The sequence below is a fragment of the Rhinolophus hipposideros genome, assembly GCF_964194185.1.
Source record: "Rhinolophus hipposideros genome assembly, chromosome: 20".
Taxonomy (NCBI): Eukaryota; Metazoa; Chordata; class Mammalia; order Chiroptera; family Rhinolophidae; genus Rhinolophus; species Rhinolophus hipposideros.
In genome coordinates, this window is record NC_138066.1 from 9,858,314 (window position 1) to 9,876,435 (window position 18,122).

General features: G+C 47.4%; 2 protein-coding genes across 4 annotated transcripts; one reads left to right on the forward strand and one right to left on the reverse strand.

The window, feature by feature from the left end:
• Nucleotides 1-4,346: 4,346 nt before the first annotated feature.
• Nucleotides 4,347-8,104, forward strand: SLC25A35 (solute carrier family 25 member 35). Of its 3 annotated transcripts, none has more exons than XM_081027823.1 (6): nt 4,349-4,533; nt 4,912-5,308; nt 6,191-6,256; nt 6,708-6,860; nt 7,199-7,333; nt 7,503-8,104. In XM_081027823.1, exons 2-6 carry the CDS (start codon nt 4,934-4,936, stop codon nt 7,674-7,676), a joined length of 903 nt encoding a protein of 300 aa, XP_080883949.1. In that variant the 5' UTR covers nt 4,349-4,533; nt 4,912-4,933; the 3' UTR covers nt 7,677-8,104. The 3 variants fall into 3 exon arrangements, with proteins under 3 accessions (XP_080883950.1, XP_080883949.1, XP_080883948.1); XM_081027822.1 differs by having other exon boundaries at nt 4,387-4,533; nt 4,747-5,308; XM_081027824.1 differs by lacking the exon at nt 6,708-6,860 and having other exon boundaries at nt 4,347-5,308.
• A 104-nt stretch (nt 8,105-8,208) lies between these two features.
• On the reverse strand, nt 8,209-9,493 carry RANGRF (RAN guanine nucleotide release factor). The gene is made up of 5 exons (XM_081027825.1): nt 9,306-9,493; nt 9,100-9,216; nt 8,751-8,907; nt 8,576-8,661; nt 8,209-8,348 (listed from the first exon to the last, which is right to left on the reverse strand). The coding sequence occupies exons 1-5, from the start codon at nt 9,380-9,382 to the stop codon at nt 8,225-8,227; spliced, it is 561 nt and encodes a 186-aa protein (XP_080883951.1). The 5' UTR covers nt 9,383-9,493; the 3' UTR covers nt 8,209-8,224.
• Between the last annotated feature and the right edge of the window lie 8,629 nt (nt 9,494-18,122).

An 18,122-nucleotide genomic window follows, 5' to 3' on the forward strand; every position in this document is an offset into this window, starting at 1 on the left:
CAGCTTTGTTTACGGTCACCAAGACATGGAAACAACCAAAATGTCCTTCGATAGATGAATGGATAAAGAAGTTGTGGTACATATACACAATGGAATACTATTCGGCGTTAAGGAAAGATGATATAGGAGCATTTGTGACAACATGGATGGATCTTGAGAGTATAATGCTAAGTGAAATAAGTCAGACAGAAAAAGCAGAGAACCCTATGATTTCACTGATATGTGGTATATAAACCAAAAAGAACAAGACAAACAGGTGAGAAACAAAAACTCATAGACACAGACAATGATTTGGTGGTTACCAGAGGGTAGGGGGGTGGGGGGTGGGTGATGAGGGTAAAGGGGATCAAATATATGGTGATGGAAGGAGAGCTGACTCTGGGTGGTGAACACACAGTGGGATTTATAGACGATGTGATACAGAATTGTACACCTGAAATCTATGTAAATTTACTAACAATTGTCACCCCAATAAATTTAATTAAAAAAAAAATATTGATGGGGATATGTCAAAGACACGGGAACCAAGTAAAAGAGCTCCCAAAGACTAAAGCTAGAACAATTTGAGCAACAAAAAATATGAAGTATATTTGATTATAACCCAAAGAAAGTACAAAAATCCATTAGTCCATACTGATTGAAATGGGTGGATAGATAAGTAAATAAATAAACAAACAAACAAATAAAATGAATCTTCCACACAGGATTCCAAATAATTTATGTAGATACTTTTCTCTCAAGAAGGTGGAACCTAACTCTACACCTTAAATGTGGGCTGTGCATAGTAACTTCCTTCCAAAGACTACAATATGGAAAGGAAGAAAAAAGAATAACTTTACAATGGATAAACCTGACAAAAACTACCTCAGCCAGGTGATCAAGGTCAACATCAACAGTGACAAGTCATTTTGATAGTATGTATCTAGTAGCACCCTTGATATGTGATAAATGGCAGCTACCTCTGTGATCTTCCTGCCCCAAACCCACAACATCAGTCCAATCGTGAGGGAAAAAAAGTCTAATAGAGGGAAATTCTGCAAAATACCTGACAAGTACTCCTCAAAATCCTCAAGGTAATTAAAAACAAAGAAAGTCTGAGAAACTGACAGCTAAGAGGAGCCTAAGGAGATATGACAGTTAAATGTAATGTGATATCCTGAACGGGATCCTGGAACAGAAAAAGAACTTTAAATTAAAATGAAGAAAATCTGAATAAAGTATGGACTATACTTTATTTAGTAATAATGTATCAATATTGGTTCATAATTCTAACAAAATATATCAATATAAGATGTTAATAATAAGGGAACTGGATATGGGGTATATAGAGACTCTCACAGTATCTTTACAATTTTTCTGTAAATCTAAGACTTCTAAAAATTAAGCTTATTTAAAAAAATATTTAAAAAGTTGCCTATATCTAGTACATCTAGATATTAAATATAAAAGGCTTAAGCCAGTTATTCTAAAACGTTAGCACATACCAGAATAACCTAGAGGACTTGTTAAAACATATTGTTTCTGGTACAGGAGGTCTAAGGTGGGACTAGAAAAGGTACATCACTAGTAAGTATTCAGGTGCTGCTGCTGCTGCTGCTGCTTCTGCTCCAGGTACCACACTTTGAAAACAACTGGTGTAAACTCAAGGATTAAAACAATGAGGAACTCTAATTACACCCAGCAGGTGGAGGCATTTGGGGAGGGAACACTCCTTGGAAATTTTCTGGGGACCCTACCCTCTACTCCTCCTCCCTCATCCTAAAGCTCAACTTCGCAGTGACTTAGCAGTACACTGGCGAGATAGATATGACTGAAAGTCAACATGTATCCAAGAACTCCCGATGTAGTGAAGGTGTCAAAGAGTTAACAACTATAATCAAAATGAAAAAATGTGGGTAAATGCTTGAGGAGCAAATCAGGATGAAGGGGCTTGAACGTGGAGAATTTAAAAGCTTCAAGGGTCTGAAAAGACAAAGCTCAAAGTAAGGGATAATTTGGAGATCACCAAAAGAAGAGGGCAATGACATTCAAATCCAGCGGTGGGAACAGAATACACAAGGGAACCAGAGGATCTAATGGCTCTTGACTTTTCAGGAAATCTGAACACTGAGCACTAGGTGGAAGTCCAACAGTTTCACTCAGGTATGTGCAATAGATAATTTTTACAATTTTACAAAGGAGACTCTGAAATGTTAAGTAACTTGCCCAAGGCCATCCAGCTAGTAAACATGAAGAACCAAACTGGAACTCAGAATGTTACCGGAGAATGTTACCTTCTTGGCGCAATGTCAAGGTTCTTGGCTTTCCAGCAAAGAACTGAATGAGATGCAGAAATAAAGTGGTGAAAGAGTACTTTGTTGGAGGAGATAGTACACTTCAAAGAAATTGAAGCGGACCAGAGCAGTAGAGAATGACTCATGGGCCCCGACTAATGAGGCCTTGGTAGTTTTTATCTTTTTCTCTCAAATGGGCTGTTCCTTTTCCACTTGGGACCACCTGATTGACACCTGTGATTGACAAGAGGCTATTACCTCATCTTTTTTAAACTGTGCAGGTGTGAGTGGCTGGTTCGATCTAGTTGGGTATCTTGTACTCATTTGTTTACAATTGAAAGGGGAAGTTTTGGACAGAGAGGGGAGGTCTTTTAGGTGGTTGAATATTATGGGTTATGCAGGAATGCAGAGACCTGATGCCTATTTCTAACTGCCTGCCTTGTTTTTCCCTTGAGAGACGTGATCCCCATAAAATGTCTATGGGAAGTTGAGGGACAGGAATTCTGTTCTTCTGTATCTGCTTCCAGGGGCATTGAGCTGTCTGTCCCTACCTATTGGGGGATTTATGGAACTCTCGCCCTATCTGACTTCAGATGAGAGGAAGGGGTCTCGGGATCTGCCTGGAAGACTATGTTGGCTTCTTTGGTTGGGACTGGCAATCTTGCTGGGGTACCCTCTGCATCCCCAAGGCCCCTAACTGAGGAGAAATAGATTTTAATTAATAAATCTGTTAGCTCTATAGAGCCTGTGGCCATTCAACCAGTCATTTAGGTGGGGTCAATTGTCCCGGAGCTGGGCCCAGAATGGGTTGGAAAGAACTTTAAGCTTCAGTGATTACAATCAACAAGTATACTGGCCTAGGGGAATGTTAAAACCTATTTGGTTTCTGGGATGGCCAAGAGTTAGGTCTGGAATGGCTTGGGGGATGTTGGGAAATCACATGCTTTTTAGTTATCTGAGGCAGGGGTGAGAAACATCCTGTGATTCAGGCTAGGAGTAGTCTTTAGGATTCAGAAACTGATTAGAAGCATAACCAAAGCCCTGAGCTAAGGAGTTAAGAAACTAGGGAAAAGGAGACTTAAAATTTCAATAGTGAGGGAGGCTTACAACTTTTGTAGTGAGGGAACTCTCCCATATCAAGAGGGCCCTCGGAGTCTTAAGTCTGGTGGCTGCCTCATACACAGGTGAGCCTTCTACCTCCTTCTCCAACCCCAGATGACATCCCCTATCCTCCTGCCTTTTCTCTCCAACCCTTTTCCTCAACCCCTTCCCGCCTAGCTTCCCTACTCTTTTTTATCAGAACTTCTCCCGTGATTAACCATTACCCGACCCAGGAGCAAGGGCAGGAGTTCATAATCTCAGGATCTCTCCCACCACTTGCTGGCCCTGTATAACCTAAGCCCAGGTATCTAAATCGCTGTCTCGGTGTGGCCGGCCTTCACCTCTACCTGGGTTGCTGAGGATCAAAACAGCGTAGGGACAAGACTACGCTTCCCTGTCCTCCAGCAGGAACTCCCGTCCCCGCGCCACTCCGCGCCGGCAGCCACCACACCCGGACGCTAGAACCTACATAAACTTTATTATCCTTTGGAGAGCTGTTCCGTCTAGCAAATGCGTCACATCTGCCCCGCGGGCAGAGCCGCACCTTTCAAGCTCTCCAGGCGCCTAAACCCAGCGGGGAGTGGATAGATAGTTGGGCAGTCCCTCCGGGCAATGACCCTGGATAGAAGGCGAAGGAGGGAGGAGCCAGCGAGAGGAACACCCCCCAAAACCCCAGTGGTAGCTGCCTTCGCGTTTGGCCTGAGAGCCCGTCCAGTAAACTGGGGTCGAACCTCTCCTCCCAGTCAATGATAAAACCTCCACTCCCACGGCACCGCTCGGAGAGATCCGAGGCCGTGCGTTCCCGGCCCTGGCCCTGGCCCTGGCGCCCGAGCAGAAAGGGTTAATTCCAACTGCCTCTAAGCCGGTTCCGGGGGCCGGGTCTCCGGGAACGCCTCCCATTGGCCCTGGAATCCACTCGGCGCTGATTGGCTGAGGCTCTCGGCTACGTCTCTCCAAGGCTCCCCATTGGGCGCCGCGCACCAGTGATTAGAGTGTAGCGGCTGGTCCTCCCGAGGATACCCCGCGGGAAGCTGCCGCGGACTCCCGCAGCTGCTTGGGAACGTTCATTCCTGGCCAGAGTCCCGACTTACTTCCCGGATCCAGATCTCGTTGCTATCTCGAGGACGCCCCCGGATCTTCTCCCGGATCCTTTCCCTCCGTAACCTGCTGGTTTTCCTTTTCCTTCCTCCCCTCTCCCATCTCCTAGCTCGGTCTCCCTCCCCTACTTCGGGCCCCCAGTAGCCTGCTATTCTCAGCATTCCACCTGCTGTCCGCCTGGCTGCTGCCTCTCCTTGACCTCAGCTCCTGTCACCAATAGGGCCCTATCATAACTTTCTCACCAGACTCTCCTAAACTCTCTTCTCTTTGCCAGCTCCTGACTCCTAAATTCCTTTGACCTCTTGACATTTGACCCTGACACTGTTGACTCCCGAACTTACATTCCTACCTCCTGCAGCTTGGATTGCTGAAACTGAGGTCTACCCTGATTTCTGACCCGTTTCTGAAGCTCATTTTGACTTTCTTACTCCTGAGCCAGTTCTTGCGACTGCTACCCCACCATGGACTTCTTGATGAGCGGCCTGGCAGCCTGTGGAGCCTGTTTGTTCACCAACCCCCTGGAGGTGGTGAAGACCAGGATGCAGTTGCAGGGAGAACTACAGTCCCCTGGCACCTACCAGCGACACTACCGGAACGTCTTCCATGCCTTCATCACGATTGCCAAGGTAGACGGCCTGGCTGCCTTGCAGAAGGGCCTGGCCCCTGCCCTCCTATACCAGTTCCTGATGAATGGCATCCGGCTGGGCACCTACGGGCTGGCTGAGGCTGGAGGCTACCTGAACACAGCGGAAGGCACCCTCAGCCCTTCCCGCAGCGCGGCAGCTGGGGCCCTGGCTGGGGTCATGGGAGCCTACTTGGGGAGCCCTATCTACATGGTGAGAAGAAGGATCTTGCCTGGGGCCTTAAGGTAGACCCTTGGTGTAGGGTTGGGGCGGTGTGGGGGGCCTGGGCCTTCATAGCCTGATACTCATGTTGGAAGTGGATTTGTGTAGGGGAGCGTGAGGAATTTGAATAACATACCTCAGTAAGTATAGGGATCAGGGAAAGTTCTGGGCAGCACAGAATTATAGTCTCACAGTTTGCCCCTTTGAGTTATTTGGTATAGGTGAAGGACCCATAGCCTGAGGCCCAGAAAGGTGTAGTGACCAGCTCAAGGTCACACAGCTGCTTATTGCTAGGACTAGGTCCTGCTTAGTGCTCTTCCTGGAAAGACACTAAGAGGCAGTGAGTTCTGTAGAGGAGTGACAGTCTGGCCTAACTCCTAGGGTATGAGATTCAGGGACAGTAACCTCTCCAAAGTCAGCTGGATACATGCCCCCATGAAGCTTGGGGACCACAGAGTCCCAAAGTCTGATGGGGATCCTGGTCGTGCTGGTGGCTGGAGATCCATCCTGGGAATGGGAGCTGGCATGAAAGGCTGGACACCCAGGTCTTGCTTAATGTAAACAGTCACAGGAAATGATGCCATTCTCCAACCTCTCTATCCCCCACCACTACCCACAAGGGAAGGAGGATGTAGAGGGGGTGGAGTGTCTTTCAGTGCTAGGAGATCAATCCCCTGGGACTGAAGCCAAGGGACACAGAGTCTCAAATTGGTCACAAGGGACCAACTTGTGAAGTGGGAACAATAATTATCAGATTAAAAGGATATTCATTGCTGAACACCCTAGAGGAAGTGTGAGGGGGTCAGACATTTGGGTCTCTGAGATGTGAGGATGGCCACTGGGCCATAGGCTGTGATACTCTTTCATCCCCAGGTGAAGACACACCTACAGGCACAGGCAGCCTCAGAAATTGCCGTAGGGCACCAGTATAAGCATCGGGTAAGGTGTTTCCAACCCTGCTAGATAGAGTCCCTGCCCATTTTCTCCCGTTTGCCCCCAGCTTTCTGCCTACACCCAACAGCTCCAACCTAGACATGGCTCTGCCCAGCCCATCAATTCAGTCCCACTTTGCCCCTGAAGTCCACCAAGACCCTCTTTCCCACAAGTTCCCCAGTTCCTCTAGTCTTCTGCACCTGTTTCTCCCACCCTGTTCTCCTAACCTACTAATGTCTTCATTTCCATGCTCCCTGACCCTATTCTGGGATGGTGAGGGAGGGAACAATGGGGCGGTAGACAACTGAGGGGCCACATCCTGGCACTAAGTCCACATAGAACTGGTTGTCTAGACATAGGATGCCTGTTAAGGACCCGTCCTTGACAGTGTTAGGAGATGGCAGCACCTCATGTGCAGGGTGACTGAACCACACCCCCATGGTCTTCCCCCAACCAGGGCATGTTTCAGGCTCTAACCGAGATTGGCCAGAAACATGGTCTTGTGGGGTTGTGGCGTGGGGCCACGGGCGGCCTGCCCCGAGTTGTCATCGGTTCTTCCACTCAGCTGTGCACCTTCTCATCCACCAAGGACCTCCTGACCCAGTGGGAGGTACTGCCCGGGAAAGGGGTGGGGCCACCTTGGGAATGTGGGCAGGGGGAGTACAAGCTGAAGTGGGCGCTATGGGGGTCAGTGCCAATGTTCAATGTGAGGGAGTGGCAGGAGGGCTTGAAGGTCACCCTCTCTACACCCTTCCCACAGCTCTCTTGTCACTTTTTCCCAGAAGGTCTACCTGAGTCCTTCAGTGTTATCACACTGTCTTATAACTAGTGGAGTGGAAGCTCTCTGAGTTACCAGCTCTCTCATGTATCCCCAGAGAAGGGCCTGTCCTTTCCTCAGGGTTGAGTGATTGGCTGATTGACAAAGCTCTTCCTCCTTCCCTCCATTAGATATTTCCTCCCCAGAGCTGGAAGGGGGCTCTGACAGCCGCCATGGTGAGTGGCATTGTGGTGGTCCTGGCCATGACACCCTTTGATGTGGTTAGCACAAGGCTCTACAACCAGCCCACAGATGTTCAGGGCAAGGTAAGGGAGTGCTCTGGGGTATGGGCAGGCAGGGAAAGCCGGTGGTAGAGGAAAGCAGATTGCTGGTGCAGGTGGGACAGGCTAAAAGGCAGCCTACAGAGGTGATGCCTCTGGTGGGCTCTGATAAACTTCTTCCCTATGCTTTCTCTCCCTCCCAACCTGCTCTCAGGGTCTCATGTACCGGGGGATACTGGACGCTTTGCTGCAGACTGCTCGGACAGAGGGCATTTTTGGCATGTACAAGGGTATAGGAGCCTCCTACTTCCGCCTTGGCCCCCACACCATCCTCTCCCTCTTCTTCTGGGACCAGCTGCGCATCCTCTACTATACATACTCCAAATAACGACATCCACTCTTCCACAACCCACCAAATCAGCACTCTTTGGACACTCCTGCCTTCATTACTATGTCCTGGTGACTTCTGACCATGTGACCTTTCATCCATCAGAGGGGGACAGCCAATCCCACTCCACATCTGTTTTCTCAGGGTTGAATCACTATAAGGGATAGTTTCCCTCCCTTCCTTGGGTGTCACTTTGAACCTTCTCCCTTGTCCCCCTGTACATTTCACACTCCTCCCTCAGGGCTGAACCAGTCACTCCAAAGTATATTTCCTCCCTTTCTCCACTGCCAGCCTTGGGTCCCTTCTGATCCCATGAGCAACTTTAAACTCCCTCCTCCAAGATCAAAGGGAATTGGGGGACCCGGGTGTCCTGTTAGATTCAAAGGCACAGAGATTATATTGGTTATAAAGCAAGTTTATTTCTACAGAGAGGTGTCTTATGTTTATGCACAGGGAAGGAATTTGGGAAATATATCCAACCCTTTGTTCCCCTTGCAGAACGGGGTCCCCAAGTCTTCAGCAGCATCTCATGCAGCGTTTCAGCATCTTTACTGGGGGCCAAAGATATTGGGATCGTGAAGAGTCAGACTGGTCACCAGCTGTTCAAAGTCACCCAGGCTCCAGGGTGGAAGTGACAGATTGTCAGGGCCAAGAGATAACCTATTGTCAGGGCTTGGGGGTGGGGGAACAGATGAAGAAGAGAGAACATTATCCAGGCCGCAGGTTTGGAAGTTCCCACTTCCTGTTCCCTGGAGGACCTGGATATCTGTGAGCCCAAACCTCTGGCCCACTCCCACTTCCTTGAGGACCCCACCAGCCAGTCTCCCTGGTCTGCCCCTCCCGACCTATTCTCCTGGTCACCCTAGTCATGAGCTACGTGCCCTTTCTGTTCTCCTTACGGTGGCTGATTGAAGGTGAGCAGGAGATCAGTCTGGTACTGGGGTAGCCGCAGCAAGGCCTGGTGCAGTGTGACATCCTTTGCTACCTGAAAGGATCAGAGTCAGGATGCTTACCTAATCCTCTAGGGCCACCCCCTTTACTCCCCCAGGACATCTCACACTCCATAGCCCTTACCTGCTGGTTCTCTTTAGCTACCTGCTGCTTGCCAGAGAGAACCCAGGCTTCTTCACAGCAGCCACTCAAGGCCAGGTTCTCCAAAGGGATGGGCTGCACAGCCTCTACGTGCACAGCCCTAGCCTCCTGCACCCCGCCAACGTCCTCAAAGTGGTACCTGGAGTTGGGAAAGCAGGGTCTGGAGTGGTGTATCTCACTTCTCCCACCCCAAGCATCTTGCAGTCTAAGCTTCTGGTGATAGATAGGTGTTGCCTTTGGCGTTATTGCCTTGATTAACCGTTCAGAAGTAGGCCCCGCCCACTTAGGATCCGGCCCTCCCATTGGCCAGCCATGGGCCGGCCTTCCTCACCGCGCAGCTGCTTCTCCAACAACGTGGGCCTGCAGCTCTAGAAGTTCTACGATCAGGCTCTGGTCTGTCATGCGATGGCAGAAAACTTCTTGATTGTCCGGGACCGGTCGGAGGTCGCTGGGGAGAGGCGAGGCAGAACCTGGTTGACCTCCGCTTCGTTCCGCAACCCACCCGATTGGCCTCCATCGGCGCCCGAACGTTCTCACCTTATGTCAATGGCCCCCGGAGGGAGAGTGGCAGAGAAGGCGCCCCCGAACAGTGGATGGTCTCGTGTGGGCTCCATGGGCCTGAGACTAGGGTATGAGCATTAGAGAGATTAAAAGAAACCTAAATGGGGCCACGTGGCATCGCCTCTCAGCCTTTCGCTACAGCCGCCGCCACCGCCGATCTTAGCTCCTGGCCCTTTAAGATTTGGCCCCGCCCAACGATCGCTCTGGCCAATCGGCGCCTGTGCTTTCGGCCGCTGTCCAGCGGCGCTGCTCCCGGATACCACGCTCTTAGGAGGCCGCGGGGCGGGGTCTCCGGGTCCGCTGAGAGCGAAAACCTCGGTTTAGGGCTTGTGACGTCTTTGGGGTCACTAACACGCGCCCTCCAGTCTCCTTTTAAATTGGTCACACGTTCTAAGAATGTCGCCTGAGATCCACTTTAGGGGTCGTTGCTCGTCGAAGGGACCGACCTCCAGGTGGGGTCTCTGAGTCGGGAGAATAGTTTCAGGCTCATCCAGCTCCCTCCCCCGGGTCTCTTGACGAAGAATGAGCTGCCAGCCAGGCCGCTAAGTCCCGGATCGGATGATGCGAATTAAGGGAACAATGGGGCCAGGTTAGGATTCAGGCTTCACGACTTCCTGAAAGCGAGACCTAACCCGGGGGATTATATGTCTAATCCTTCTCAAATCTTCGCCTTGAGAACGCCGTGGGGGAATGGGGTCGGGGGAGGGGGTGGGGACCTTGCCGCCCCAAACACACCTGGAGGAAAGCACGGATTAAACCCTCTATTGTTTTTCTTTTATAGATCTTTAGAGCATGCTTAAAGTTTCTGCTTAAGTATATCCTCTCAGCTAATTTCTCAATTCATCTTTGATCCCCAACACCTGGCAGAATGTTTAGAGCATAATAGACACATTATGTATCGAGTGATTGACTAAACCCAATAGTGTGAATAGTGGAACCCAGGAGACCGCCCATGCCCTCGGGTTTACATGTCACCTACTTCCCCAGCCAAGAACATGTTTCTTCTGCCCTGCTCCCAGACATGGGCAAGAGGATTCTCATCCTCAGGTCATCCCACCCAGGGCGTTCCAAGTGCTGACCATACCTCTGGACCGTAATAATTTTGTAACACGGGTCAGGGGCACAATTTTTTTGGTCTCTTACCTTGCCAGTCCCTGTATGAAGGGCTGGAGATACAATGGCAATTAGGACACAACCCCTGCCTCACCAGAGGTATACAAGGAACCTTGGAGTACACTTTGGGTCTTAAAGGTTGACTCAGAATTCGCCAGGGCATCCTACGGGTATTTTAGCCAGGGGGAACATCAGGAGCAAAGACTTGGAGATGAAATGGGGGAATGCAAGTACAGAGTCCACCGGATTTACCATGGTTCAACTTAAAGATTTTTCTTTTGTCTTTACAATGGTGTGAGAGCCATATGCATTTAGTAGAAACCATACTTCGAATTTTGAATTTTGATCGTTTGCTAGGCTAAGCGATATGTGGTATGATACTCTACGGTGTATTCATTGTGTTACATGATTTTGTCCAGCTGTAGGATAATGTAAGTGTTCTGAGCACGTTTACGGTAGGCTAGTCTAAGTTATGTTCTTCAGTAGGTTAGGTGTATTAAATGCAGTTTTGACTTATTATGTTTTCAATTTATAATGGGTTTCTGTGTCGTAACCCCATTGTAAGTCAAGGAGCATCTGTCTATCACTTTGGCAAGGGTGTGGTGGGGAATAGGATTCAGGGAGCTGTGAACAATGAGGCAGCAGAGGTGGCCATGGCAAAATTTTTATTTTTATTTTTTCATGGCAGGGTTTTCATAGAGCATACTAAGAAGCTTGGACTCATGACTTCTGATGGCTAGCATCAGACTTCTCTCAGCCTTATTTCTAAAACATTATTAGGATTAAAGGAGGAATGGATGTAGCTGAATCTGAATCTGTTTCTTGGCAAAGAGAGTGGACTATGTTTGATCCAGGAGAAATTCTAGAGAGGAGGAGAGTATTAGAGACTCCAAAGAGAGAGAAGAAGCCCAGACATAGGGAACCAAGATAGCCAGGTCAGACAGGTCTACCCGATGCTGCCTCTTTCAGATGGGGAATGACAGACCTCTCTGTCCCTCCCTCCCCATTTCTTCTGACGAGCCATCTGCCCCTGCTCTCCACCTGGGGCAATACCAGCTCTGGCTGCTTTGTGAGCAATAAAGCAGATAGGGAACCCTTGGGACCTGCAAGGATGTAGATGTTAACAGGGCCCTGGCAATGGGCACAAGGGGTGGGGGCCTATTCATGGACCAGAAGGAGGTCACACTAGATTATGGAGACTAAGGAGACAGCCCTCCAACTTCCTCATTTGGGTCTCTGGCATGCCGATGTCACGCTCTGCTATGCGTGTTGTACAGCTGGGGACTCCTGGTCCTCCACAATTCTTGAGCTCTTTGGACATAAGTTAGGTAGGCTCTTCCAGGTGGTAGGAAGCAGAACTCCGTGAAGTGACAGCAGTGCAGGGCCAGGTCTGCTCTGGAGAGTAGAGTTGAAGGCCACCCTAATGTGGCAAATTCCCACTCGATTCCACTTCCCTCTCTCTCACCCTTCACCTCTCTCTTTGCATCTGTCCCTTCTCCTGGCTCTCCCTCTGTCCCCTGTGTGTTCAAATTCCAATTCCCAAAGAGACAGGATCTAAGTGGGTTGATTAGTTGACATTCAATCTGAAAGTACCTATTTGGCTAGCTCTCCTGCTTGGCTATGAGTGGGATCTTTGGTCCAGCTGGCTGTGGCTAGGAAGATGGGTATCACTTTTCTCAGGAGGGTATGAGGGTAGGTACAGCTTTCAGCTCACTGATTGAAGTAGGCCTGCAACTGATTGACTGTACTTTTGGGAAGTGCCCTGACCCAGTGCCCTGCCTGTAGTTGATGCAGTTGTTTGCTTGGGGGACAGGTGTCCCAGGGTCCCTCCCCCTTTGGACCTCCTGGACTCAGACCAGAAAGATGACTCAACACCCAAAGTCAAGCATCCCTTTGGGAAGAGTTCGGGCAACGTGTATTTCTATTAAGCAGGAGTTTTAAACATATTTTTTTTCTTCTATTCTCCCTCTTGGCAGTTTGGTGAAGCCTCTGAATCCCTACTCAGAAAAATGTTTTTAAATTCATAAAATAAAATATATAGGCATACAAAGGAAACAAAAAATGTTTAAATACAATTATCAAAATAAAAAACCCAGATTTTTGATACAGTAAAAATGTGCTACTTTATTATTACATTAACTAGATCTAACAGTGGGTCTAACAAGTGTAATGTCAAACGAGTGATGCATGTAAATCACAGCTCAACAGATCTCCAACAACTCCCACCCGAGGGAGAATATCTGTGATTGCTATTGTAACAGTCTCTAGTACTGTGGATACTATTGTGTTTTGTTATCTACAATCGCAATGAAAGGAAATGCTAAATTTCAGGTAAGATGTCATTGAGAATAAATGTAATTTTTCTCCATCCAAGTTAGTTGACTTAAGCTTAAGAAACTAGGCTATGAAGTATATGCCCTAGCCATGCACTGGGCTCTAGGGGAAGATTCAAAAACTTGTGAAACACGGTGCTTCTTTCTGAGCCTTCAGCTGGAGCAAGGAGGGCGAGGGCGTATGGTTCACATCCTGTAGTGTGATAGACATTAGTACCCCCCACTTTACAGCTGAGGAAACTGCGTCAAAGAGATGCCCAGAATCCTGAGGCAATCAATGGTAGCCACAGTAGGTTTGTAGAAAAGATCTGATATCATGAAAACAGTGTTTAACGAAGTGTTTGGGATGATTCTATAGCTGTCACCCAGGACCCTCCATCTCTCACCATTCTCCCCTCAATACTCTATATGCAAGGCACTTTGAACTACCCTCAACCCCATTGACTGAGTTAGCTCTTTCAAGCCTCTGGGATTTTGCACATGTTCCCTCTGCCTAGAGACAAAAGGTTATTTACCAGTTAAGACCAGTTAAGAGATGTTGTATAATAAAGAACTTGACTGGCCTTTGTCCCTCGTTCCTAAAGGGGAAACTAAATCCTTGGAATTTCCCTAATGATAGGAGTTCTTTGTTATTTATGATGGGCCCTGCTAGTTTATAGGAAGAGATGACTAGTAAAGGAAAGAAACAGTATGGGGGTAGGCCAGACCAGAAAGACCAACCATGTGATTAGAGGGTTAGAGCTTTGAGCCACTGGTATCCCCAGAATCATTCCTTGATCCCAAAAGTCTGGGCCACATCCCTTGCTATGGGTTCCCATGGTACTCTGAACTTCCTCTGAAAGATACTTCATTGAAATTGCTTGTTCCAAGTCTCTCTCGCCACGTATGTGCCCCTGGGTAGGAAGCCCCTAACCATTTTCTTACCTGAATAACAGATTGGGTGGGGCTGTGTCACATGCTTTGTCCCATTCTGTAGCCACAGACTGCTCCTCCAGCCTCACCAGGCAGGTGAAGCTGCACAAACCCATTCCTCCTCGGGAAAAATGGCCCACAGTCACAAGCACTCCTGATGGGCTGCTCACAGAAAAAGATCTTTCCTGAAGCCTGAGACTGGATTCCAACTAAGACCCAGGCCCTATCACAGCAACCCACATCCACCATGTGGCTGTTTGCTGCCCCCAAGTGCCCAATGACAGACTGAAGATTTCTTTGATTTCCTCCCCAGTGTCTTAAATAAAGCAGGTACTGGGGGAATACAGCTTTCTGGGCCCTGGGATGCAGGCTGGGCTGCTGTGGGAGGTCCCCACCTCCAACAGGCTCACAACTGTCTGACATCCACCTCCTTTCTTTCCATTCTATCCCTTACCCATGCCCTGGTTTGGGTCGGATGTCCCGGATGCCGTTTGGAGGGATGCCCAGGGGTGTGGGCTGGGCATCCTCTCTGGAGAAAGAGGCCTTCTGCAGATCGTCCCATCTGAACCCCCTTGCACTCCTCCCTCTCTGTGCTCAGCCCCTTCAGTAGTACCTTTTCCAGAAGAGTACATGCTGACAGGAGACTAAAATACATTCATTTTAGTGCTGTGTCTTTCTGTGAATTGAAGTGCCATGTTGGCTGCCAGGCTGGTGTTAAGAAAGAGACACGACTTACTGATTCTCCCTGTCACCCCACCTCCATCTCAACACATACATAATGTCTTTCATTTGATGCGATGACAAGAATGTGTAACTTAGAATGACTGGTAAGATGAGGTAAAAAGGTGAAATGTTTGAGAGGACCTGTAAAGCAAAGCCACCCATAAACCCAATCCACTAAGTTCACTCTTCTATTAAGGAAAAATATATATGCCACTATGTATGAATTTCAACATTCGTATTTATTCATTTGTCAGGCACCATGCTCGATGGTAGGACACAGTGAGAGCAAATATGGAGTTCCTGCTGTCATGGAAGAGACACTACTGAGGAGACAGATCCTTGATCAAAGAAACACGTAGTTCACTATAAGATTGTAATGATGGAAAACAGGTTACAACAGTGATTTGGGCTGGAAAGGGAGGTGTGGTGCTACTCTAAGAGCCTCCAATGTCTAAAAGAATTTGACAGGAATACTGTTGACTGATGAGACCCAAAAAAGAACAGGACTTGACTCCTAGGTTTGGAGGTTGTAGATGGTTTTTGTTAAGACCTCAGGTGTAGAGAGCTGAGGTCATCATACCCCTTCAGTGTGTGGCATGTTATCGTTGCCCCTCTGCAGTGCCTCTCTTACAAACTCTCTTACATCTCTATTTCTCATTCCCATTCCGTTTCCCCCATAGGTGGGTAATGATGAATTTATAACGAGACAGTCTACCCTGTTGTCTGGCTTTCTTAGAGAAAGCTGATGGGTCAGAATTTTGTCAACTAGGTATGATGAAAAGATGTTGGCTTGGGGTGGCCAGATGGCTCAGTTGGTTAGAGTGCGAGCTCTTAACAACAAGGTTGCTGGTTCAATTTCCAGATGGGTCAGTGAACTGCACCCTCCACAGCTAGATTGAAAATGACTTGATTTGGAGCTGAGCTGCGCCCCCCACAACTATAATGAAAAATGACTTAACATGGAGCTGATGGGTCCTGGAAAAACACACTGTTCGCCAATATTCCCCAATTAAAAAGAAAAAATGTTGGCTCAAGTTAAAAGACATCAGAAAGGCTATTACTAAAAGTTGGATAAGAAGAAAAGAAAGAAAAGATGAAAGACGGATTGGGGGAATATAATCATTGATCAGGAGGTCTGAATTACTTTGAGAAATGACTTTGAGATCTGAATATTGAAACCAGCAAGATGGAAGGAAAGTTATGGTCAGAAATAGGGTGCTTGAATAAGTGAGTTTGGAAGCGGAGCAGATCTAGGCGATGACAAAATCCAAGGTGAGATGGTTGGCTGAGGTGAAATAGAAGTCACTAAAGAAAAGTTCAAGGTGTTAAATGATCATGGGCATGGATGCAGAATAATGGAAGAGATTAACGTGGAGAACCAGACTAAGAACTAGGGGCCAAAGCCCTTGAAGAATGAGGGGGAAATAGGCAGGGTGAAATAGGAAAAGATTTGGTGACAAAGTGACAGGAAACACCAAAATTAATAGGGCTTAAACAAGACAGACATTTATTTCCCACACTTAAGATATCCAGTGATACCCTGTCCAGGGCTCATCCTCGTATGTACTCCTTCTTGTCAAAAGACCCAGTCTCTTCCTGTCTTGTTACTCTGCTCTGCATAGTGCCATTCCCAATATGGTGCTGGAGTTCCAGCCATCACATCTTTATTCGAGACAGCAGGAAAAAAGAATGGATAAAGACAAGTATGCGCCCTTTTAAGAACACTTGGGAGTTGTATACACCGCTTTCTCTCCCATTTGGCCAGAATTTAGTTATAGCTGTAAGGGAAGCTGGCAGATGTCATCTTTATGTTGAGGAGCCACAGTCTGTTAAAATACTGGAGGATTCTATTTCTAGAGGAGGTAATCAGATATTGGGGAACAATTGGCAGTTTTTTCTACAGGGAGTGAGGAGGAAGTCAGCAGAACACAAAGAGGATAAAGGTGATATCGTGTTTCCCCGAAAATAAGATCTAGCCGGACCATCAGCTCTAATGCATCTTTTGGAGCAAAAATAAATTTAAGAGCTGATATATTATTATATTATACTTAATTTAAGACCGGGTCTTATGTTAATTTCTGCTCCAAAAGACGCATTAGAGCTGATGGTCTGGCTAGGTCATTTTCGGGGAAACACGGTATATAGAATGGCATAAGCCTAAAACAGGCAAGATTTTCTTAGAAGGGGGTGGAGAATAGTCTGGAAGTGGTACAGGGAGGACCCAAACTCCCAACTCCCCAGCCTGAGGAAGGTAAGGTGAGGTTTGAGAATCAAAGCCACCATTTAGAGGGGTTTTCAGAGAGGATAGTTGATTTTCCATGAAGGCGAGAAAAAGCAGAGAAGAGACAGCCTAGAGGAGTTTGCTAGAAGGTCCCTGGGAGGGTGGGAGATAAAAGGTCAGTGGCCAAGAAGGACAGGGTTGTGTAGCAACCCTGATGAGCTGAGTGGATTTGGTCCTGGCAGTGTCTGAAGGTGGGTCTTGCTTAGCCAGGGTGAGCCAAACTGGAAACCAGAAACTGCTCCACCACCAAAACATATAAACTTACTTATCACAGCCAATCATGTTATCACATACCATCCCTCTACTTTTGCATCAAGCACTTAGTAAACTTAACATCTAAGCCTTGTTATCAGCCCCAAAATTATGAGTTTGGGATTATCTATAAATTATATATATATATTGCTTTGCCATCAGGAATACTCAAATGCCAAAAATGATCCTACCAGCCCCACACTGCTCAGGGTAGGTCAGTTTGCAAAACAATGAGGAAGTTTTCTCCATAACCATAATTTCAGTTTCATTATGACCAGTCCCTTCTTAGGGTGGCTACTAAGAGGTGTGATCCATTACCCCACTCCTCCCCAGGCCTTGTACATTCCAGGATCTGAGATAACAGTCTCCATTCTCAGGGAAACTTTTTTTTTCCAGTGTTATTTTATATTAGTTTCAGGTGTATAGCATAGTGACTAGGCATTTATATAACTCAGAAAGTGATTCCCCAATAAGTCTAGTACCCACCCGGCACTATACATAGTTACGTCTCAGGGAAACTTCTTTAATCAAGATGTTGAACTGTTAGGGGCAAATTGACTTGAGTTGTATAGCCAAGGACGTGACTTTTATACACAGTCCTGTGAGTGAAGGAAGTAATGGGTAGCTGTCAGCAGGAATTCTTGATAATGCTGCTGCCAGGAAATGTGACTGCAGAACAGTGGGAAACAGATATAGCATGGGTAAGCACAGGCTCCGGGCTCTATCACAAGCTGTGTGACCTCTAGGCAATTTAACCTCAATTCTTCCTTTGTTAAAAAAACAAACAAACAAACAAACAAACAAAAACATACTTTAGATACATATAAATTGCCTAGCACATGCTTGACTTGTGATAGGTGCCATATACAGCTATTGTTTTAAATTCTGAGACATAAACTTCCTGGGGCAGTGACAGTGCTTGACACTCTAGCTAATCACCCAACATTAACTGACCAAATGAATGAATGCTTAAGTCTCAGTTCTAGAAATGAGTGCTGACCCCTGCTGTCAAGAAGGGAGCTGTTCAATTAGAAGCGAAAATGAAGAATATTGAGTTCAGATGACAGAGACCCTGTCAGAGAAACTTCTGCAAACAACTGCTTACACACAGTACAATGCTGCATTTCAAACGAGAAATCCAGAAAGCTTCTGCTGTTTTTCAGATAAGAACTCGCATGC